At 41.7% G+C, this 23,919-nt stretch overlaps 1 protein-coding gene across 4 annotated transcripts in view; it reads left to right on the forward strand.

Moving 5' to 3' along the window:
- The window catches only part of CREBBP (CREB binding protein), a 95,555-nt gene that overhangs the window by 4,189 nt on the left and 67,447 nt on the right, over window positions 1-23,919 (forward strand). For 3 of the 4 annotated variants that reach the window (XM_040078712.2, XM_040078715.2, XM_040078713.2), the window contains exon 2: window positions 9,324-10,036. In XM_040078712.2, the coding sequence (XP_039934646.1) occupies window positions 9,324-10,036 (713 nt within the window). The remainder of the gene's footprint in view (window positions 1-9,323; window positions 10,037-23,919) is intronic. The other variant, XM_040078714.2, reaches the window with a different exon arrangement.

Below are 23,919 nucleotides of genomic sequence, written 5' to 3' on the forward strand. Positions count from 1 at the left end.
GGAGTGACGTCTTGGTAATCTAAACCCAGATTTTATTTGGGCATGTGAAAGCATTAGTATGGATGTTTTAAAGGTTTCATTCCTGAGTGGCTGAAAAGCTGCATGGAAGCCTGTGTAATCGGTCTGCTCTTGTTTTGTATGACACCTGCAAAACTTGAGTGTTATGTGTGTGCTGTGGCAGTAAGAATCAGTTACACACGTGCTTATTCTCTCCCTGGAACAAGGAAAAGGATAATTTCATTAAGTGAACACACTCTCATTTACAAGCAGAAAATTTAGGGAACAAATGCGTTTTCTGAAAAGCTGTAGGTGAAGGAGTGTGCGTAGTTGTAATTATTCCACGGGAATGTCCTTTTTGTTTGTTTACTTTTGTTTGTTTTTGTTGTTTGTTTTGTTGTACTTGTGCCCTATCTGGGATGGGAAAAACGAGGTGGGATATTTCATGGCTATATTGTTTCTTGTGGAATGCTTCGTGGTTATATTGTTTAAGACTCATGGAACCATGAGGGTAGTAGATGAGAGAGGATGATGCCAAGTAAGATGTTTACTTTTAGCTAGAAGCTTGATACAAACTGGATTTTTTTTTCCACCTGAAGTGACTGACCTGCATAGCTTGATGCCAGCGTTTGTGATCTGGGGCAGGAGATTTGTGAGATTAGAAATGGGCTCATTGATAGAGTCTAGCACAGCTCATTCTTACCAGTTTCTGAGGCATTGCTGATAGCAGGGTGTTGTGTACTCTCTCAATGTTTTGGGCTTTTACAGGTTTTCCCAAGGAGTTTGACACTCACATCTGTGTGGGATGAAAAGTTGAGCAGATGATCTGCCAGCCTGATCATATGTGACAGTCCACAGTTCTAGCCATTTTTTCTCCATTCCTTTATTTTTTGAAATTCTTACTTTGATAGTTGTACATGTACTGGGGACTTCAAACTTATTCCCCCTCAGTGACTTAAAGTTAACTAGGAGAATGCTGTCTTGTGCTGTGGCATTGAGCTCCTGGAGAAGCCCTGCCAGCAGCAGGCAGGAGTAGAGACTGTGTGTCTTTGCTGTACTCCAGAGATCTCTTGGTAGCTTGTGAAATGATTCCCAGTTTTTTGGTGCAGATTATTCACTTTCTGTTTTGACTGGACATTACTTGGAGTCATTGTCCAGAGCCAGTAATTATTTCTGCAGCGACATGCTGTGTTTTTTTATTATACCTGCAGCTTCATATTAAAAACCCCCACATATTCTTAGGGTTTACCTTTATTAGGTATTTTACTTACTGTTGCTACCTGCTAAGAAAGAAGAATATGAAAAAAATCCCCTCACCCTGTTGACAAAATACTGCAGGTTAATGTGAAATGGGGTTGGAGGGGTTAGTTGAAGAACCCTATTTGAAAAATTCTGGGGTTCGTTCTTATGCAGTGAGAAAGCATGAGGGATAACTTAGAAATCTGACACTTCCACCCTAATTTGGTTTACACTTTCAAGAATTTTTGCTTTGTAAATCTTCCTTTTAACATATGTTATGTTTTCCATCTGTCTTCTCAGATGTCTAAGATACAGAGAGAACCTGAATTGTTTATTTGGAAAACTCTTTAATAAAGATGCTTCAACAAATACTATTAAGTATTTTGCAGAATGATAAGTGCGAATTAAAAGAAAACTGCAATTTCTATTAGCAGTGATAATTATAATTCGTAATCTAAATCTCTTAACATCCTCTTCCTTTCCTGCTTTCTTATTTGCCACCATTGAGAAAAAAGGATCTTATTTATGACACTGAATAAATACAGTATCTTTGGTTTGCAGTTTGTTCAGGGATATAATTTTATTTATACGTCTCTAAAATAATTCCCCACTTCCCTGCTGGTCACCTTTAGGGCTGTGAAAGCTTCCTTGGGAAGACAGCATTAGGAAAAGGAGTTGTTCTTCCCTGTGTGACTGTTCCTCCCCATCTCCTGGGCATGTGTTGTTTTCCTGCTGCAGAGTGAAGAGTAAAATGGGACATCAGACTGCAGCCCCTGTCCGTGCGTGTGTCACCAGGGGAGCACGAGCTGCTCTCTTGCTCTGCCCAGCTTTGCCACTTCGGTAGCTGAGGTAGTGGGTGTTGCTCATGACATCACTCTGTGTCATCTCTTGCGTAGTGTCATCTCATGGAGAAAAGAGATGGGGAAATTACCCAGAGGCTTGAGTTGAGTAAGTATTGAGTATGAGTCTGGTTTGGAATAGCTGTCAAGTATATTTTCCTAAGTTCATAAACTTCCTGAAAGAAAGTATTAATGACAATGGTTCAGAACAGCCTCATCTCACTGAAATCAGTGATTTAAAATTTACAAAAATCGTTAGTTCTAAGTGTATGTCTGCTCTTGCTTCCTCACGTATGTTTCATTTGTTTTGCGTTGTATGTCTTTGCACAGCTGAATTTGAGTTGCCAAGCGAAGACAGTTCGTTTAAATTTGGGATCAGAAACAGGGAGGAAAAAGTGGCATTAAAAAGAATGGAATATGTACTTTCTGCAGCTTTTATACATCACAGAGGACACCCCAGACTTGCCTGTTTCGTAGTAATGTTGTTTTTTTCCCCTTGTTTCATAATATTACTTCAAGTACGTATTTATATATTTCACTCCTCCCAGAATAGGCCTGTTCTGTGGTTCTGTTGGAGAAGCTGTGTTAAGGTGAGAATTTTCATAGAAGGACTCGTGTAGCTGAAAGGAGCTCCTGAGCAAGAACTGAGCTCAAGTTCTCACCACTGACACTGTCAGTCATTGTGGGGAACATAAGAAACAACCTGAACCACCTGTGCTGACAATATATTCGCTAAGAAGTCTCTGGCCAGGGAATGTCACAGCTAAAGTTTGTTTGTCAAGGTGATTCGTGTCCTTGCGGGTTATGTGCTGATTCCCTTTCCAGGTGGGCAGTGAGGGTGGCACAGCCATAAGGGAGGCTGTGGGTCTGGCAGCTGTGGGAGCCAGCTCAGGGCAGGCACAAGCAGACACTGGCTTGGTACAGACTGTGCATTTCATGCTGACTTAAGCAAGTGGCCACTATTAACGACCAGACTCTCAGACGATTCCTTTTAAAAGGGTCATTCTGAACTTAAATGTTCTGTCAGCTGTTAAATTTGGGCGAGAGGCATGATGTGTGTTTGTGATAGGATGAGAAGGCAGGCTCGCTTCTATTAATGTTAATGTGCTCCAAGAACCTTAAAGTATTTCTTCATCAGGATGATCTTGTGAATGAGAAGCTGATGTTCCCGGTGTGGTGTCTCCCAGTCCATAGGCAGATTGCCTCCTCTTCCTTCTGTCCAGGTTTCTCTTCTTTTGGTAAATAAATTTACTGAAGCCTTCTGGTCTGTTAGAGGGTTAGCCTGGTAGCCATGTGCACTGGCACGGTAGCCATGAGTGTCTTGTGGATGCTGCTGGGTGGAATTTATTTATTCACAAGAGCAGACATGGCAACTGTGTCAAAATAGTGGAAAATTACCTTGGTAAACAATTAAGACGAAGAATGGTTTTGGAGAGGGGCAGAGGAAGGCAAAGGCAATCCATCATTTGCCATCTGATGCTTTTAAGAGCAGACCAGTGTGAGCACTCTTCTTAGGCTGCTTCTGCAGAACATTTTGGGGTTACCTTGGCTTTATTTACCTCAGGCCTGTGGGGAGAGATTAAATACTAGCTTCTTATCTGGATATTTTTCATATTTGCTTCTTTATATAAACCTTAGTGCCAGGTGCAAGGGCCATTTAATGTGCTCTCATATACTACTTCCTAATTGATAGGGAAACATTCAAGTAATCTGTGATTTATTTTTATGAAAGGGTAGAATAATCCCCAAACCTACTAATTATTTCTGAAATAAACCAGTGTCTCAGGTTTTTCTAGATTTTTAACACAGGTGGTGTTGTCACTATGAACACAGCAAAAGAGAGCTGGTGGAGACCACCTGGACAAGTACAGCAGGGAGAACCTTGAGGTTATGACATCGTGATACAAAACATGGAAATGGAGAGAGAGGCTGGGGACTAAAGCTGGTGTGACCAGGGAAGGATCTCAGTTTATACTACGCTCTTTTCATGGAGGTGAGGAGGAGGACAGGGACAGAACAGGTGGCTATTCCTGTATCAGGTGGCAGTTATCACACCTCAGTGGTGGTATAAAGGATGTAGATATGTGCATCTTCTCCCTCCTGGCTCATGTGTCTGCTGGTGGAGCTGAGTCAGGAATGCAGGTAGTATTGCAGTAGAGGTTAGAAGAGAACAGATTTTTTTCATTAGTTTCATTGTTTGTTTGTGTAACAAGCTTCAGTTTTAAAAAGTCACTTAGTTGCTGAAGTCTCACCAAAATGGACTGCGAGGGATACTAGGAGCTGTCTCTAAAATCCCAGCCACAGGAAAGCAAGAGAAGGCGAGTGTTAAACCCATTTTCAAAAAGGGTTAAAAAATACAGTCAGCTAGAGACTGTTCAGCCTCCTATCCATCACGGGGAAGATCGTGGAGAAGCTGGAATGAGTTCAGTGAAAGGCTGCTCAGGAGATTGGGGGCTGGAGCATGCGCCCTTTGAGAGGAGGTGGAGGGCTGGGCTGCACCTGATGTCCCTTCCATCCTGAGTGACTGAGGGCCTGTCAACAGGAGAGAGCCATGATGATGATTCCAATGAATTTTCTGGAGACAAATCCCAAGGAATTCCAAAAGGTGACGTTCATATCAACATATTTGAGTTTTCACCAGTCCAGTGACTTAGGAATGAGCAAGCCAGACTGTATTCCTTTCTCATCCCAAGTGTAAGTAGTTTAAATGATCATGCAGGTAGAAATCTTGTTAAATATTCGATCTCTTATTATTCAAGCCATAAATTGTTGAGACTTATCCAGATCCTCTGTGTCGGATCTCATTCCTTCTCACCGCTCTCCACCCAGCCATCAGGGTCTCATTAACCCAGCTGGGTCCCTCATCATTCTCAACCTGGTTGTTAAACATGGTGTTTGGAAGAAGTGATGCTGCTCTGCTGAAAGTCAAGGTCAGATGCGTGTCAGTTCCCAGGCTTTCCGTGTCCTGTTAGGGAAAGACACAAATCTCAAGTTTCCTTACTGTAAATTTTACATTTCCCATGATTGCGTTGTTTAATCGTTCTAAAATGCAATAATTGTCTTTTGTGAAACAATAAATTACAGAATCCTCAAACCTTGAAAGGAAGTTGGAATGGATGTGGTAATTGCTGGCTGTGCCACACAGTGTGGCTATTGAGGGGAGCTACCTGACAGTGAATTTTAGGGAACGGCTGGAGCTCTGAACTGTTGAGGCTTTGTCTTCTGGGGTCTGGCATGATTGAAAGAAGCCTTACAAAACAAAATTGGGCTCAGTGAAATGTAACAGCTATGTTGGCATGAAAGAAAGGCACGGTGAAAATACTGCTTGTGTGCTGGACTTCGGTGTCTGCTCTATGCCACCAGCAGTCAGTTTGTGACAGGAAAACTCCCAGTCACGTCTCAAGCAAAGATTACGCTGTAAAAAAATGAAACTGAGTTTGATGGTTCTCCTCCTGCTTGCTGTGAGATACATTTGAGATAATAAGTCACATAATGAAACACCTTAGGATGTTTGTCACCTCTCCAGGCTGAGCTAAAGGGGAAAAAATGGTGACATTGAAACAAGTTAATTGATTGAATATGTATATTAGGAAAGTCTCATGGTAACAGTCACAAGCAGTTGTATAGATTAGAATGTTCTGCCTTCAGGATGCAGCCTAGTTTTGGGCTTTTTTCTTCTGAGAAGGCCTAGAAGGAAACAGAACATATTTTTGTTTTTTTAAATTCTGGTCACTGAAAGTGTTGTCCAGACAGAAAACTGTGACATTTAAGCTCATAAGACTGAAATTAGGTGAGAAAGTGTCTCAAGTGTGATTATCCTCTATGTGTGAAAATAGCTGCTCAAAGAATGCACAATGCTCAAATTGGAAAAGGAGCCCTTTGGAAAGAGTGGGGGTGTGGTGCTGGCCTGGTGCTTGTCCATGCCTTCCAGAAAACGTAATCTCTGGTTTTTTGGTGCTGTGCTGTTAAGTGGACGTTTGGGTTTATGTGACAGAGGTAATGAAAGGAATGAGGTTTAGGATCAGAAGTGCCACGTTAGAGACAGGACACGACGCAGCCTTAGTCAGCTCTGCTGCTTCCTGAGCCCTGAATTAGAGGTATGTGCCTTACAGGCCTAGGGAATCTGTTCTCCTTTAAAATCCAGACCCCTTTTCCTGCTCTGACGTGTGCTGGGTGCATGGCAGGTTTGAAGGTGGAGCAGCTTAAAGCTCGGTGGGACTTCTCAGCAAAGTTGTTCCCTGACCATTGCTTCAGGTAACTGCGTGTAAAGGCAAAGGCATCCCTCAGTTTTTAGCCTCTTGGTAGCTGCCTTTGAGAAGCAGTTGAAGCATTGGGAATGGGATCAATTCTGTTCTTCCTGTGAGGATGGAGGGACTGCAGTTGCTTTTCATTTCTCTGTCAGTAGAAAATGGACCGTGTTCTTATTATGGCAGATTTTTATGTGTGTGTAAATATATTTATTCTTTTTATAACTGCCAAGACAATCTCTTATCTTTATGGATTTGTTGCAGACATGCTCAAGTAGATTTCTGTTTTCTGTTGTATTTTATAACCGTTGTAAAATGTGCCTTGTGTTGCTGTTTTTAATGTGCATGACTCTGATGAAATATAAAAGAAGATGATTAATCATTGCATGAACAATTGAATTCTTGGTGAATTTTTACGGGACCATTGTGTTAAGTTGTTTACCTGCTTTTTATTTTCCTGCTGGCAGAGCTGTACATTTCCACGTCTAACCTTAATGTACAGCCTTCTTACAGGAGCTTAGGAGTGGTAGATTATTTCAGGTTTTAAGTGGCAGTATTCCCAAATGCTTTCTTCACCCTTTTTTGTAAACTGCAGAAACATTTCCAGTTCTTGGCTCTGGCAAGACTGAGAGTCCAGCCAGCCAAGCAAAAAAAAACCAAATTGAGCATTTATACTCCAGCATCCCATTTTGAAACAGAGCTGGAAAAAACTACTCTTTAAGCCACAGCAACATTTCCCCCCTTGTGTTTTGTCTCTTCTATTCTTGCACTCACAAGTCTATTGTCCACGAAATGTTAATTTTGGTGCAGCAGCTTGGAAGAGCACCTTTCTGTGGGATTTACAGAAGTTGTGTGAACAAGTAAACCTTGAACTGTAAACCTTGAACTTGGGGAGAGCAGTTGAACCAAGGCGAAGCCTCGGCCCTGGCCCCGTGTCCCACCCCCGGTGATGCACAGGCAGATGGCTTTGGTCAGGCTCCAGCTGCAGCCACCACCAGTGGCAGAGCCTCCCATTATTTTGGGCTGAAATAGGGAAATCTTGGAAGAGGGAAAGTAGAACCAAAGTGCACAGGAAGTGGCAGACTGCAGCATGGTCAGTGTGGAGTGGTTGTGTGGGAAAGAAGAGGAGAGATGAAGCGATGGCAGAGTCAAAGGTACACCAGGAATTTTTCTATAAGACAAGCAGGAAAGGTGAACTAAAGACCTGAAAGGAAAGGCAACAAGTAAGAGAAATTAAAACTACTTTAATGAATCTTGCTCAATGAAATGTTAGCTTGGTCCTTGCCTGCTTGGAAGGGAGCAGGGGCTCTGTTCTGAGCGGGGTGTATATCGTGCAGTCCTGGAAGGATTATTGACTCAGTAGGTGATGATGGCAGGGTGGGGGCCCCTGAAGGACGTGGTGCTTTGAGCACCTCAAAACAGCCAGAATTTAATGGTTTTGTCTTTGTTTACTGTGCCTGTTTGTGTAATTCACTAGTCATTGCAAGTCTGCAATGTGACCATTTTTATTAATTTTTCTTCAGTTAGGTTGAATTGGAAATGCACGTGCTGATGAAATGCATGGTATTAAAGTGTACTTGGTGATGGATCTGTGCTTTGTGATACAGTTTATGTGTTGCTTGAGGTTTGTTGTTTCTTTTCAGTGTACCATCTTACATAATTTTTGCAGCCTGGGTCTTGCACCAACTTTTTGTGGTTGAAGAGTGAATTAAACTTTAAAACAATGAAGCTTTTGGAATGTCCTTCTTTAGTAAAGAACTTTTCTTTGCTCTAACCTGGAAAAAATGTTGTTTGTTGCTCGGTGAAAAGACTGGGGTTTGTCAGGGCTGGCTTGGGGGGCAAAATAAAGTTTCCACACATTTATGTTACAGTGAGAAGTGATTGTTTTAGTTCACATCCTTGGACTGGAAAATTCTTCCAAGACATGTTGTGTGTTTGAACAGCTATTCTGGTGTATTGAGGCTGGTCTGCTTAGATGTTTATAAATATTGCTGTATGTGCCTGTCCTTATGTCTTCAAATATGTAACTTTCATTTTCACATGGAAGTACCTATATGCAGTGAAGTAACAACCTTGTTACATAGATGCTGCTTATGATATGCAATAAAATACTTTAGTGAACCTGAGTTGGTCCCTTAAAAGGAAAAAAAAAAGCCCCACCATTTTTTTATTAGTCTGGATGTTGCAGCCAGGCAGAGCTGTTCCTTCAAGTGGCTTAATGAAGATTTGATTGATTTATTTTGCTCATCTGGAGAGTGTGTGGATTACCTCTGTCAATATTGGGCATGATAAATGAGGGCTGGGCACTTACAGAGCAATTTGAATTATTTGAGCTGTTCAGGAATCGAGCAGTGACTCGATTCAAGAGGCATTACAAGGAGAAGATGCTGAGTGTCTTTCGGGATCTTCTGAGGCAGCAGATCATGGTACAAATCAATGACTAGAAACTGATTTTAAATGTCTTTATATGTGAGACTGCTGAGGAAATCACTGCTGCTCTTTGGTGAAGTTTTGAAGCAGTGCTGGAAGATGTTCTTTGGCACATAAATGACAGGGTTGAGGTAGAATTGCTGGGTGAAATGCGGTGGCTCAGGATTACAGAGGAGGTTGGAAAAGGTGATGTAATTGCTCTTTTGGGAGAGTAAATCAGGAGGAAAAAAATCTGATGTTATTTCTGCCTTCATCTTTTAGCCAGAACAAGGGAGATTTAAGCATTAGATTAGATCATTGTATTCATGCCACCTTAGTTTTCTTAAGCTTTGTTTTGTCAAAATTCTTGCCAGAAAACCTGTTTATTGCCCAGTGCTGTACCCTGCATAGTTGAGTGTGCTCTGAAAGGCTCTGGAGCTCTTTTCAGGGGGACCCTCACTCACTTCTCAGTCTTGGGTAAAGACATCCTGAATGCCTGTCATTGTTAACGCTGGTACAAAGTAGCAAAGGTAAATATTTTAGCTACTCGTTTGTCATGTTTTCTCACCCGTGTTTCTGTTTTAACTTGTAGATTTTGGATCTTTGTTTGACTTGGAAAATGATCTTCCTGATGAGCTGATCCCCAATGGCGAGTTGGGCCTTTTAAACAGCGGCGGGAACCTCGTTCCAGATGCGGCTTCCAAACACAAGCAACTTTCTGAACTTCTGAGGGGAAGCAGCGGCCCTTCCTTAAACCCAGGAATTGGCAATGTGAACTCGAGCAGCCCCGTGCAGCAGGGAGTTGGTGGTCAGGTCCAAGGGCAGCCGAACAGCGCGAACATCGGCAATCTGGGTGCCATGGGGAAGAGCCCGCTGAACCCAGGAGACTCCTCTGCTCCGGGCCTGGCCAAGCAAGCAGCCAGCACCTCTGGTCCTACCACACCTGCATCCCAAACTCTGAACTCTCAAGCACAAAAACAAGTGGGAATGGTGACGAGCAGCCCTGCAACATCACAGACTGGACCTGGGATATGTATGAATACTAATTTCAGTCAGACACACCAGAGCCTTCTCAACAGTAATTCTGGTCACAATTTAATGAATCAGCCTCAGCAAGGACAAGGGCAGGTAATGAATGGATCTCTTGGGGCAGCTGGAAGAGGAAGGGGAGCAGGAATGCAATATTCTGCCCCTGCCATGCAGGGGAATGCAGGCAGTGTGCTGGCAGAGACTTTAACCCAAGTATCTCCACAGATGGCTGGGCACACCGGGCTGAACACAGCACAGACAGGAGCAATTACTAAAGTATGTACATGCCATTTACTGTGTTCTATTTGTTACACTTGTTTTCCTCCCTACAGGTGTTTAGAAAACGCAGTAGATCCTTTTCTGGGACAGAACTAAAGGATGTGCTTTCTTGAGTCTGTAGTTACCCATTTCAGGCACCGGTGGTATTGTGAAAAGGAGATAATTGAAGCAGTACTTCTCATGTAATCAAAAATGAAAGCACTTGTTGAAAAAGACATCCTTGAAGCTAAAAGTTGGAGAATATCTTAGCAGGGTGAATTAGAAAAGAGTAGCATAATCCTGCAGAAAGGAAGCAGATGATTTCTCGTGTGCAGGATCTCAGTTTAGCTGCCAGACAACGCCATCTTGTAAAGCAATGTGAACACTTGGAGACTGAAGGGAGAGGTGCAGCAATTGCTCCTCTTGTCAAGGACCACTGTCAGCAGCTGTGCAGTGAATGTTTTTTAAATATGGAGGAACTGATCTGGAAACATCAAATCTCACATAGATTGCCAAGCTAATGCAAACTGTGAAAGGCAAGGGAAAGAGCCTAATTTGGTGGCCTTTGAGGATCAGGGCAGGGAATATATACCTGGAAGTACCTGCCTCTGTCACAGGGCACTGCTCTGGCTCCCTGTTTGATACAGTTACTGGTTTTTAGTTCTTTGTTTTCCAGGTGTGAGCTTAGAGCAGTGTTTTGACTGCTGCTCCTCCTGCACTGTGCCTTATCTTGTCTGGGTTGTTTCAGTACAGTTCCTTCATGAAACTTTGATGGCAAACCCACCGTGTTCTGATATGTAGAAAAAGGTCAATTTTTATCTCTGATATTTTATCTATTCCTTCATCAGTAGCTGTTGTCACTGTATCACTGTAGTTTATTAACATGTAAATGTTAATTCATTGATGTGTTAGTAATTGTGGAAAAACTTGCGTTGTCTGACATGAAAGCATGTGTCCTGTACTCTGAAATCACTGTGGAGTACTCTATAGTTTTTATATATATATTTTTTTTTTCTTTCTTTCTTTTTTTTAAATGAAAACCATAAAAAGCATTCTCTGCACTGAAGAGATGCTTCTGCTTAAGGAAGAGATACTTGTGTTATGAGTGAAGGTCAGAGCATCTGAAAGTTGACATAACTGTTTTGGAGGCTGGAGACAGCTAATTTGTTGTGTGGAAGCTGATTGGTCTGCACTGAAGAGAGTTAGCTTATCTTTCTTTTGTTTTCCTTTGAAATTTGTGGGAAGAGTGAGGAATTCTATTTATCTGGTTTATTTCTGTGAACTTACAGATACCTAAGTTCTTGGGAGTGGATTTTTCCTAGTCACTACTCAGTTTTGTGTGAAACTTCTGATTTTTCTATGTGAACTAACTGAAATAGAATTACCCCAAAGCAAAGGACTTGCTGACAGAGTCTGTGTGAGATGGGTGGGGGAGGTTCTGTCAGGTCTTGATTTATTTTAAACAAATCTGGTAAAGAACAGGCCAGATCTCAGACAAATTCCAGATTTCAGGGACTCCCGGCTTAGCTTGTTGCCACCTGCAAATGGATTCACCAGCTCAGGAGAAGGGGACTGCCTCAGTTTGCAAATGTGCAAGAAGCACAGTAAAGCTGGTTTGAGCAATACTTCGGAAAAGAATAGTGAAAGGACTGTTTGATGACAGAGCATAAGTGATAAAATGGTGCTTCTTTGAAGGTACACTTAAAAGAAAATAATTTTTAAAACTTGGCCAAGTAAAATGAGAAAAGTGGTGTTTTCCAGGGCTCCATCTCTTGTTGAATAAGATGAAGTTTAAAAGCATGTTTCTTTTAAAAAGTTTTGCTTTATGTACATCTTATTTTTCTCTTAGTAAAGAGAGCGTGTGAGCTCAGTGTTTTACACAAAGAATTTGTGTTTTCAGTTTGGAACAAATACTTGCTCCCTGAATTTTCTTGTGCCAAGCAGCAGCATTCTTTATTTTTGCCATTTTCGTTAGTCAGCATTTGAGGACTGGTGTCCTTTTCCAGTCTCTCCCCATCCCTCAGTTTATTGTCCTAACAGGATTATCAGCCATGATTGTGTGTTAGCTTTTTCTTATTGATACTTCAGGAAAGCTTTTAAGAAAAGTAAAGAAACACTTCAGTTAGGTTGTCTGTTCTTCTGAAACTGAAATTTCTGCTGAAGGGAAATGTGGGTTAGTTTGTTTTTTTACCTCCTGATTCCCTGGTGTTTACCACTTAATGTGTACAGCTTAAAAGCTTTAAAGAGCTGTAATAAAAGTGGTGAGGCAGCTGATCTACCTGATACTGAACGTGCCCAATTTGACTCAAGGGCTTAAAATGTAGCGGCCATCCTGCTTGAAAAACTGTATCAAGGCTGGAAGGAAATTCTCTAGGTGATGACTGTAGCAACATCATCCTAAGGGAAAGAAAGAGCTGTGAAATACGAATGCAGAAAAAATACCCAGAAGAACTTTTAAAAGCAAGATCATCTAATTACGTTAAGAATAAGTGATGTGCATCTCTGACTAACCTTGTTCAAGTACAGCTCAGTAGCCCATTTTTCTCAATTCAGTGTGTTTATATGCAGTATGGGGAACTTGTGACCCTTTATGGTTTGGGACCAGTTTTGTTGGGCAAGACCTTGCTTCTGTGGTGGTTGGTCCTAATCCCTTTTTAGTATGTGACTAATCAATCCATTCCTCTTGCTGGTTTAGTTTCTTGTGGTGTGTTTATATAAGCATTCTTTCTACTAAGAGAAAAGGAAGGAAAAATATCCAGAATCTGGTCCCTTCACCTGATCTCAGAAACTGCAATTCAGTTCATTTCATCTGGATCATTGTCAGCCATGATTGTTAATTTTGGTCTGGAGTTGGCTGTTTTAAGGCAGAACTGAGCAGGGTGACTGAAGCTCATGTTCCTGTGCTTGCATGAACCAAAGGTGGGGATAAACTTTACTCCTAACCTATTCAAACAGGAGTGGAAAACAGCTAATTCCCAGTGTCAGAGGGCAAGAAGGTGCTGATGTCAAGACAATTATTCTTCCATTGGCAGGGAGAGATTAAAGCAAAATACTTCCTCATGAGTAAGCAAAGATTTCATAGATTTCACATGATGCTCCCAAAAAAGGGTGATTTTTGACTGGCTGAGATACCTGGAAACCTCTGAGGAACCTTCTCTTCCATGATACTGTGTATATATCTCTGTTCCCTTCACTGGCAGCCTCCTTTCTTTTAACAATTTTGCTTGCAGTTGTGGCGTTGTGGCCCTGTTTCCTTGGATGACACTACAAGGAGAATTTTTATTGGGCTCTGTAATGGACAGTATTCCATACAGGGCAGTATTCCTCTTTAACTAAAAAACAAACTGTTAACCCATGACAGACAGGGTTGAAGTTCTTTATGAAATCAGCTTTAAGGAGGAAAGGATTTGTCTTTGAACAATTATTACTTGATGTGAGTCGAAGAGTGGATCATCTTGTCAGTCATTTCCAGCAGTAATGAATTGCCCTTTTGTGTTGTACCATGTTTTTTGTTGAGTCCATTAAGAAATTGTGTTCAAACCATCTAGAACATCTTGTTAGAGGTTTGGGTTTTTTTAAGGTTGTTGGATGTGATAAGCAGTAGCAAAGCTCACAGATGGTCAATGCTTCCTCAGGAATGAGCACTTCACTGGGGACATGCTCATGCCTAACACTCTCCTGTTGCTGTGGGAGCTCATCTTTTCCAAGTGGAGATGAAACCTTCCTGTTGTTCTTCGTGGTTGTGTTTCTTTCGATGAGTTGTTAGAGTCTCTTGCTGAGACGCATTCTCCGTGTCCTAGTACGGCTGTCAAAGCCTGTGGAAAGTTAGAAGAAAATGTTGGGAAGTTCCCAGTTATTTTGTATGGTGCTCAGGCTTCCTCTTTGCCCTGTGCTAAGAGTTTTGGACAGTGATTCCCCCAACTGGTGCTTCTGTTCTTTCCCTTAAGAAGGGGTAACATCCCATTCAGATGGGGGGACTCTTGAGAGTTTCCTTTTCCATGTGTTTCCAGGCTATAATGCTATCTCACACAATTCTGTTAAAGGAATCACCTTTTCTTCAGTAACTTCAGAGTCCTGTCACTCCAAAAAGAATATTCTGGTACCCAGCAGTAGAAATTAAGGAAAAAAATCTGGATTTGTGCTTGGCTGATAATGTGCAGAAGGTATTGTTAAGCTGCAGTGAAGATGCAGTTTGCTGGGGGCTCCTTTCAAAGTAGTTTTCTTTATATAACCATTAAACCTACCCCAAGTTCAGCTTTGCTTCTGAAAGGCAGGCACAGTTTAATCAAACATTATTGGGCTCTGTATGCCTCAGAAAAAGATTAAGTTGTTCAGTCATACTGAATCTATAAAGAGATGAGAAGGAAATGGTTGCTTATTTTAATACCTTGTTATGAGCTTTGCAACATTAATGGTTGGTTGGGGGTTTTTGGGGATGTCTTTTTGAAGACTGAAGATTCTGAGTAACATCAGTCTAACTATTTTGAAAACTCTGAAGGAAAATACTCACATTGATATGAAATGGAATCTGCATGTAGGGAGAAACTGACGGAAAAGCTGATCTGGCTGCCAGTGTAGTATTCCAGGAGGTAGCAGGGAGTTTAGATACAGAGTTCCAAGTGTTGTGTGCAGGTGATGAGTTTTCCTTACCTCTGTGTATGTGTTTAAGCCCCACTGGGAGTTGGTACCAGCAGTGGGATTGGCATCAAAACCTGAACAGGCTCAAAACAATCACTAACTGTGCAAAACCAGATCTGTTCTGCTGGATTTTTGCCTATGAGTGCAGAACAGTTTTTTTCCTCTAAATGGTATTAGCCTAATTTGTTTGGACAGTGCATGTTTTCAACTTTATTTCAGCCAGAATAGCCACATGGCAATGTATGCTTCGGTAAGAGTAGGCTCCCATTAAAGAGGAGGAGGAACTCTTACCAGAAGTGAAACAGTAAAACCATTTTTAACTTCTACCAAGAGAATAACCTGTTGTCTTGGGACTTTTTAGTGTTGAACTATAAAAGAAGTGAATTCTGTCACTGTTGTTTCCAGGCAGGGTGTCTGTCTAATACGTGTGACTTGGACAAGTACATTCACACTTTTGCTCCCTGTGCTGTTCACTGAGTGGCATTTTGATGTGGGAAATTAATCTTGAGTAAATTAAATACGATAATGAGCTGTGTTAAAGAGCAAGACTTACGTAGTGTATGTGGTTACGTTACTTGTCTCGGTGTTGTGAGGAAACTGTGGTAAGGAAAAATTGCGATGAGAAAAAAATGAAGCCAACTATTTATTTAAACAGATCCCCCAGTTGCTCTTGCTGAGTACCAGATTTAGATACGCTTGCTGATTGTGAATTAAGTCAGCTGAAGATGTTCTCATTCCTTTGCAGCTCTGTGTGTTTTAGCAAACTGCTGGTGCTGTTTGTTTCTGTGGTGGCTCTCAATCTGTCTGAATTCTGCCTGAATTGTTTTAACATGACTTGCAGTTAATTTGCTTCTCATCCACGGAGTTGTCCGTGCTTGGCTGCCAAGCTGCCTGTCTCCTAGCAGACCATGCCTCTGGCAAACACCAGTAGCCAGTCCAAATCATATTCCAGACAGGGCTGGTTCCCACTTCCAGGAGACTCCTAATAACGTTACAGACTCAACCATAGCTGCTCCATTCTCTGATGAATAAGGAGCACCAAAACAGTATTTTTACTAAGGAGAGACGTACGTGTTTTTGTAATAATACAACACAAGAAAGCTGTAAATACAGAGAAACACATAATAGCAAAACTCACTGACTCGTAGTAAAATGAAAGTCTCCGAGGCAGTTTTGTTTTGAAACATGACCGTGGAAATTGGTGCTCCACAGATGAGTTTGCTGATACGTCAAAGAGATTTAGTGACTTAAAAAGCTCTCTTGCCACAACTCTTACTCCTGGCACCTGAAATTGAGTTGTTTCCTGTTTCTAGTACATGAGTTAAGTCTTGTTTGCAGTTGTGCAATGTCATTGAAGATCTTTGCAGCGATAGTCGCTTGGCTGGGGTTTATGCAGGTATCAAGGTTCAGTTTGGCTGCAGGGCTGCAAGAAACAGAGCCTTGGTGGGGACAAACCACAGCTCAGTCTCCTCTCCTCCTGCTTCACATCCCAAAGCCTCTCTGTGCACTTGCACTGGATTATCAGCCAGCTGACAAAAATTAAGTGTTATGGGATCCCTTCAGAGCAGAATTGTGCCATTATCTTCTACTGTGATAACACACCATGAAAATTAAGCTTTTTTTCACTAACGGTAAATTATATTAGATATTAGGAAAAAAATTTTCACTGAAAGAATAATAAAGCACTGGAATTGTCTTCCCAGGGAGGTGGTGGAGTCACCATCTCTGGATGTGTTTAAAAAACGACTGGACATGGCACTTAGTGCTATAGTCTAGTTGAGGTGTTAAGGCATATGTTGGATTTGATGATCTTAGAGGTCTCTTCCAACCTCATTATTCTGTGATTCTGTGATATTGGTTAAAGTCTTGTAATTCTTCAGTTTTTGTTGTTAGAGTGGAGTTTATTTCTAAGAAGTTTATCTGAAAGGTTTTGGGTGTGAAACTAACAGATCCACCAGTTCCTTTGGATTCCATTGATTAAAAACAAGATTTAGTGTTGTTTCAGGTTAGTCAGAATGACAGAAACTCCCAGGTCCTTACTGATAGATGTAACTGAGATGACGTCTTTCTAATTTTCAGACTGCTTTCACGTGTCTTCCTGCTGCTGTTTGTAGTTTGGGGTTTTTAATACCCAGGTAAAAAATGACTCAGATGTTGGGAGGGAGGAAATCCTGCCAACTGAAATGTTGGTGTGTAGAAGTTACGAAATGCCTGTTTCCTTCAGTCAGTCAGAAGGAAATGTCTCTGTCACAGTAATTTTTTTAATAGACTCCGATCATGCATGTTCACAGGAGCCTTTCTGCTGAAAAGACTTTTTTGCAGGCCTCAAAGCTTGCCCTTACTCAAAAGATAAACTTAATATTTATGCTTGACAGCGAGCTGTGATTATATTGGGAATCCTGTAATTGGAAGGACATACAGAAATGTGTCAAAGCAGGCAGGGTTCTGCTCTGGAAACTAAATGCTGGTGGTCTGTTTCTTTAGAAAAAAGGCAGTGCAGGAAACTTGGAAGATTACGTAGAGCCTGATAAACTGTGTCAGCCTTCATGAGAAATGGATCAGGAGTGGAAGCAGTGAGAGGAGACAATTCTTCTGCAGCTTCCACAAGGGAAAAACACTTTGTTGAAAGAAACCAGGATGCTCCAACCATCAGGCAAAAGATAAGATTTTGTTGGAAAGTCACATTTGGGAATTTTGAAATTCACTCATTTCCGTAGGGGGTTAAAATTTCAATGCAAGAGGCTACACAAAGCATGCCCAAATCTACTTTGTAATGGTCAAATTATTCTTCACCTTGATTAACATTTAAACTAGAAAATCTGTTTCTATACACTTTTGTCCTCCATATGTCAAAAAATAATTCTGAATTCAAACTAGCACAATTGCTAGTTTATTCTGCAAGGCTGAGTATAAGGAATGGCAGAATATAATGGCATTTTCCTTTCTTCTTGTGAATGTTTGGAGAAAATACGTGTTGGTTTTGTTTGGAACCTGAAATCCATTTGTGTGTGTCTTCAGTTTGCTGTGACTGTGTCCATGGGCTGTAAATAGTAGGTGCTCAGTTCTCCTTCTCATCCTCCTCCTTCTTGCTATTACAGTAAAGAGTATTTTTATTTACTCCAGAAATTACTGTGACTGTGAAGTGGCACACTAAGCTTGCTTGTGTTTTAACTGTTTGTGTGTAATCCAAGCAATGGCTTTAATTCTAAGGCCAGGAATACTTTGCAGAATTGAGATTTAGATGATTTTTGAACTCCTGGTGCTACAAAAACTACCTGTAAGTAGCACCTGGAAATGTCTGTGCTTGCATGTTCTGAAGATGCTCAAATCCCAAAGCGATGGATGTGTTCTTTGGTATCTATGTACAAATCCTATTTAGGTTTGGGAAATAAGTGTCCCGTGCCCTAAAAAGGGTTCAACAGTGCCTTTGTTTTAGAATGAATCATAATGAAAATGCAGCATGTTAATTATAGGACCATCCTTGCCAAAAGAAATGAAACAGATTTTTTGAAGAGAGTAATAAATAGTTTTTTTAGTGCTCTGCTGCTGTTTTGGATGGAAAGGATTCATGTTCTCTGACTGACTGCAGCACAATGCTGTCCTGGCTGCATGGCTGCTCTGCTTGTCAGGGGGAGTTTTGGAAACAAAACAAATGCCCTTTGAAGCTTTTGGCAAATTGGCTTAATTAAATAACTGCCTTTAGGACGGGAGGATCTTTGTACCCTGGTAATGGACGAGTGTTGGAACACCACCAGTTGAAGATGAGATTTCTCTCTTGGAACAAACAGTGGTGGCTCCCTTAGTCTGATATGGGGCATCTTGGGTTAAAAAACATTTCTGGATCATCCTCTGTGCAGCTGCTGTCAGGGGAGAATGTGTGTACAGGCCTGGTTTGTTAAACTGCTCGACTTTAATCCTGTTTAAAGACAACCATCAGATGTTTCTTTGCTTAAAAGCCTGGTCAGAATTGTTTCACTGGCTTCATGGGTATTGTTAAATCTTCAAGGAGAGCGTGTTTTATAGAAGGACTGGAAATGTCACAGTAGTGTGTAAAGTCACCGTGGTGTTTCAAAACGAATATATTTGGCTCTTAAAGTAATTTTTAAATTATTTTAACAGTATAAATTATTAATAGTTACATTTCTCCATGGTTAATGTCAGGCTGTGATATTTGTGCTAAGTAGTTGTTTGGAGTAAGCAATATTGATTTTTGTTTCTTTTCATGTATTTAGTGTAACCTGTAGTGTGAGTTTGTTTCTTGCCTATTTGATTTTTCTCCCTGGTCTGCATTGAAAAAGAATAGTTGCTTTTAGAGTCACAGCCTCTCCCTTCAGTGTTTCCCCTTTTCATTTCGGAGTCGTGTCTGTCAAGGATAGTGTACAGTGTAAAGGAAGGACACAGAATATCTCTCTTCATTATATTTTGGAGATACTTTTTCCCATTGCTGTTTCTCCTCAGAGCTACTGTTGCCTTTTCTGCCACCTCTGTGGAATACCATATTCCATGGGCTGCTTGATAATGTATCCTTGGCCAGCTGCTGGGAGATAAATGGGAAAAGAACTTCTTAAATATTGCTACTGTTTTCTTTTACCAAAACAGCTTATTCCTTATAATGCTCAATTTTTGGAGCATGACGTGCTCTCCCTTTCCTTGGCTGTCTCCAGCCCGCTATAGGCACTTCTGAACCGCTGAGGTGCTGGCACACACAGCTGGCAATTCTGGCCTGTTGGGCACAGGCTGAAAGGTTGATATCCACAGGGCAGGAAATAAAGGAAGGAGTGCAGAAATGGGGTTGAATTTGATTCAGAAATCTACATTTATAGAATCACAAATGATGGAATAGTTTGGGTTGGAAGGACCTTAAAGCTTATCCAGTGCCACTCTCTGCCATGGGCAGGGACACCTTCCACCATCCCAGGCTGCTCCAAATCCTGTCCGGCCTTGGACACTGCCAGGGATCCAGGGGCAGCCACAGCTTCTCTGGGCGCCCTGTGCCAGGGCCTGCCCACCCTCCCAGGGGAGAATTTCTTTCCAATGTCTAATGGAAAATTCCCCTCTTTCAGTTTGAAGACACTGCCCCTTGCCTATCACTACTGTTCCTGAACTTTAATTTAGCTTAATGATGATGAAGTGCAGGAACTAGGGGAGGACAGGGATACTCAGTTGGGAACCTGCATTAGAAAGCTGTTTGGGTGTAACCATAAACGTGTTTTAGTACACACTGAAGCTTCTTCTGGAATTAACTCATAAAAATTTTGGTTTGTGATTATACAATTGGGTATCTGTTGGGGCATATCTTCAGTGAATTTCAGCCTTTCAAAATTCTCTTCTTAAGTATTATTGAATTATTCTTCATGTCCAAACCAGATTTTCTTGGTGAAACAATCCTTTGAAACATCTACAGTTAATTTTGTGGTTCTGGTTAAGTTTCTGTTCTTGTATACTAAGAACAATTCTTGTTTATCTGAAGAAAGCCACTTGCTCTGCTTGGCACTTACAAAAGCTCTTGAAGCAATTGGAATGCATTGATCAATTGTGGCTAATTATCCATTAGAGCTTTGAAGTTGTTGTTTGCAGAGGTGACATTCATTACAAAGTAAACCTTCTAAGCTTTATTTTGATTCATAAGTACAACAGTGATGCTGAGTGCAGAAATTGTAGTAGATTACATTGTGTTTGTACTCAGGCTTGTGCAGAATTTTGGAGACATTTTCTTTCTTCAGTCATGTACACAGTGTTAGCATATGATCATTTGATTTTCTTTTCCTGAGAAAAGTTGATTTCTAGTTAAGTGTATTAAGAATCTGTTCTCTATATATCCAGGCATTTGTAAAGAAAGTTTTCCCATTAAATTTTGTCTTTCCTATTTCAGTAATTGTGGGGAAACATGGGTTCATTTTTTTAAAGGTCTTGGTGTACTGAAGTTCTTCTTTGGCCTCTGTGAAACCCTCGGAAGAGAATTTCACATCTTATTACAAGCGGTAATAAAACACCTGGCTTCTTTTTAATGGGATTTTAAGAATTTTATTTCTACTTTTACCAAATTTTAGTAATAAAGGATGAAGTAAATTACAGTTATTCCTGGACATTTGAGTATTTTAATTTGAGTTAATTTACTGCTGAAGAGCAAGGCAGTAATTGCTTCATGAATCTGTTGTGGTAGGCCTTGGTTATAGCAATTAGCTTAAAGTGATGGGAGACTTGGAGCTTGGCCTCCTCTGAACAGTGGTAGCCAGATCATGATTTAATTCTCAAAGCTGATTGTTGAAATGTTACATTTTAAGGCTTTCTTGTTACTGACTTAAAAGCGGGTATTTTTAACTGAATGTTTTGTCAGGCTGCCAAACCTGCAGGTTGGTTTAGATGAGCGCTCTCACCTCAGCTCAGATAACATCATTGCCACCATTCTTGCACTGAGACTGAATTAATTTTTTTTTTGTTTTTTGGTGACACCACTGGCTTTCTTCCATAAAATGATTAATCTTTTCCTTGCCTCTCCATCTGTCCCTCTGGCAATATACATTCCAAGCGCCATGGTGACTTTCTTTTGGAACACATTACTATAGGATGAAACAGCAATTAGTAGAGACTTAGGGGGTTTTTTTGTCAGTAAACAGATGCAAGATGATGCCAGTGTAGTAAAGAAAGCCTGTCTTTCCCCTTCACAAACGAACACGAGTTCCTCCTGGACCTGTCTTCTGCGCTTCTCCGGAAGCCGTAATCGCTGAGGTGGACCTTGCTTCGTGCTGGAGGCTTGGGCCTCATTCCGGAGGGAGATAAGAGTCCAAAGAGCGAAGTCCTCGGCCTGTGCCCGCTGGAAAGCTGCTCTTTGGTGCTGAGTCTGTGAGCAAAGCGCTGCTGGGAGTCGTGGCAGCAGCACACAGGGCTGAGGAGGGATTAACTCTGGAGGATTGATGCCAGATCATAGCAGCTCCGGAGCTCGTGTGTGTTCTGCTCACCTGGGATCCGCTGGTGAAGTGTGCACATGGCAAGGCACAGGTCCCTGTCTCTGTGTTACCTCTCTGGGAAGTAGAAGTAAGCGTTACGAAAGCAGCCCTGTCCTCTTTCACAATCACTAACAGCATTAAAAGCAGCTGAATTGCCTGTCAGTCTGAATTTCTTAGGTCTTCCATTACCTAGAGCAGATTGACTCCTTCGTTCACAGTACTTTATAGACTTCAGTTCGTAACTTCTGAGCGTCTGAAACACCCAACCGTTTGATTTCCTTGTCTTGAGAGAGAGAATAAAGATCCAAAGGAAGAAAGTTAGAACTTTTTAAGCCAAACAAGGTGACGTGCTGCTCATAAAAACATTTCGGTGGATGGGAAGAGAGGAAAGGGGAACAAAATGCTGAGCATTGTAACCAACTCGTGTGTTGAAAGCCCAGATTTGAGGTAGGTGTGGTAATTTGACGGCAAAGGATTTAAAGGCTTAATCTAATAATGGAGTATGAAGTGGGTGATTTTGGTGAGGCCCATAAAAGAGGGAAGTGAAGGGTGTTTGAGATGGCATGTCTGGAAATTCTGAGTCATCCCTGTCCTGTAGCGACTGCCTGGAGGCAGGAGAAGGGTACTGGGTCTGTAGCCAGTCATTCTCTTCATGCTGAACCCAAAGGATTCTCCTTGGATGTATAGGTCATAGTGGGAAGTGCAGAATTCCCATTTTGTGCCAACTTGCTCTATTTTCTAAAATAAAAACGAGAGAGAGAGAAGAAAAGTGTCCCTAACATCTCAGTGATGTAACTGGGCATTTTGGGTGAAGCATGAGAGATGCTGAGTAGCTGTGGCTCTGCAAGGGTTGGAGTGTTTGTGCACAGGCTCTCAGGCTATTGATGATGTGGAACCCTAAAGTTCCATCTCAGGCATTCAGAGAAAACAGCATCAGAGTTTGCAGCAGCTCTTGAAGGGTGGAAATAGTTACTGACTCCTCAGCCCTTAGCATTTTATATCACACGCTGCTGTGTCAGTGGTACAGCAGGAGGAAGAAGGGAGAACATCCTTCCTCGCAAATCCAGGGATTTAGAAGAAGGCAGTAGTGAGTGGCAGATGTGTTTTACTAGAGCAATTTACACTGTTGAACAGCCAAGCTCTCACGTATGCAACTCTTCAACACTGCTGTTAGTTTGTGAAGATCTGGCCTCTTATCAAAACAGATCACATCTAGGATGCCTCTGCTCTCTCTCATCCTTAATTATGACAGGCATGTTCTGTTCTCTGAAATAATTTCAATTATTAATCTGGGACTTGAATTGGGTTTTAGCTTTTATACCATAGACTAAGTCCAGAATAATACAGGGATAGTGGCGGTGCACTAAAAGGCTTTGTGACTTCCTCCTACAGCTATTTTGTCAGGTTCAGAGCTGTGGGAAGAGTTTGGTGAGAAAAAAAGGTGGTTCTGACCTTCCTGTTTTTCTGTTGTCAGAACAGATCAGAGTAGCACACCCAGTGGGTTGGCTGTGTGTCCTCACACTGCCGCTGTCGAAGCTGCAGTTCTTTACAGCACCCCCACCACGGGGGTCTTCTAAAGAGTTTCCTGTCGAGTTTTCAGCTCCCTCCCGTGTCCTCAGATAATCTCTGAGGTGCTGACAGGACAATGCTGGCAATGGTGGTGGCTCCTTGAGAGCCCAGGGTAAGGTGTCTGCTGCTGAGTGCAGGGGGTGATGGCAGAGGTCTCGGCCCTCCTTCATGGAGATGCCAGTCTGTGAGTCTGCCATGGTTTAGGGGTGGGATTCCTGAATTTAGTGCTCCCACTGAGAGTCTCCAAATGGTTCTGCCACTCTCTCGGCCCCACTTCCCCTGCAGTGGGATGGAGAGAAGAATTGGAGGCAGAAAAGGCAGAGATCACAGGCTGAGATAAGAACAATTTACTGGAAGCAGCAATGAGATAAGAAACAGGAACAGCAGTAATATTAATAACGAAAGTGTATGAGGGAGGCAAGTGGTTCACATGTAAAATGCTCAGAACATCGTTGCCCCCCATTCCCTCCAGGACTCCTTCTCCCCAGAAGAGACTCCTTTTTTTTTTTTTTTTTGGCAATGGCATGAGGTAGTACAGAATAAACTCAGTGTCCTGGCCATGTAAAAAATTAACCCTGTCCTGGCTGGACCAGGACATTACCCCTTATTCTATACCATGTACTCATGTCCAATTCTTACACCTTCCACCTAGGTACATACATTTGTATTTATATTTTTACATATATATATATATACACACACACATCTCCAACAAGCACGGGTGTCATTTGCTGTCCCTCCATGGTA

Source organism: Hirundo rustica, chromosome 15, assembly GCF_015227805.2.
Source record: "Hirundo rustica isolate bHirRus1 chromosome 15, bHirRus1.pri.v3, whole genome shotgun sequence".
NCBI classification, from domain to species: domain Eukaryota; kingdom Metazoa; phylum Chordata; class Aves; order Passeriformes; family Hirundinidae; genus Hirundo; species Hirundo rustica.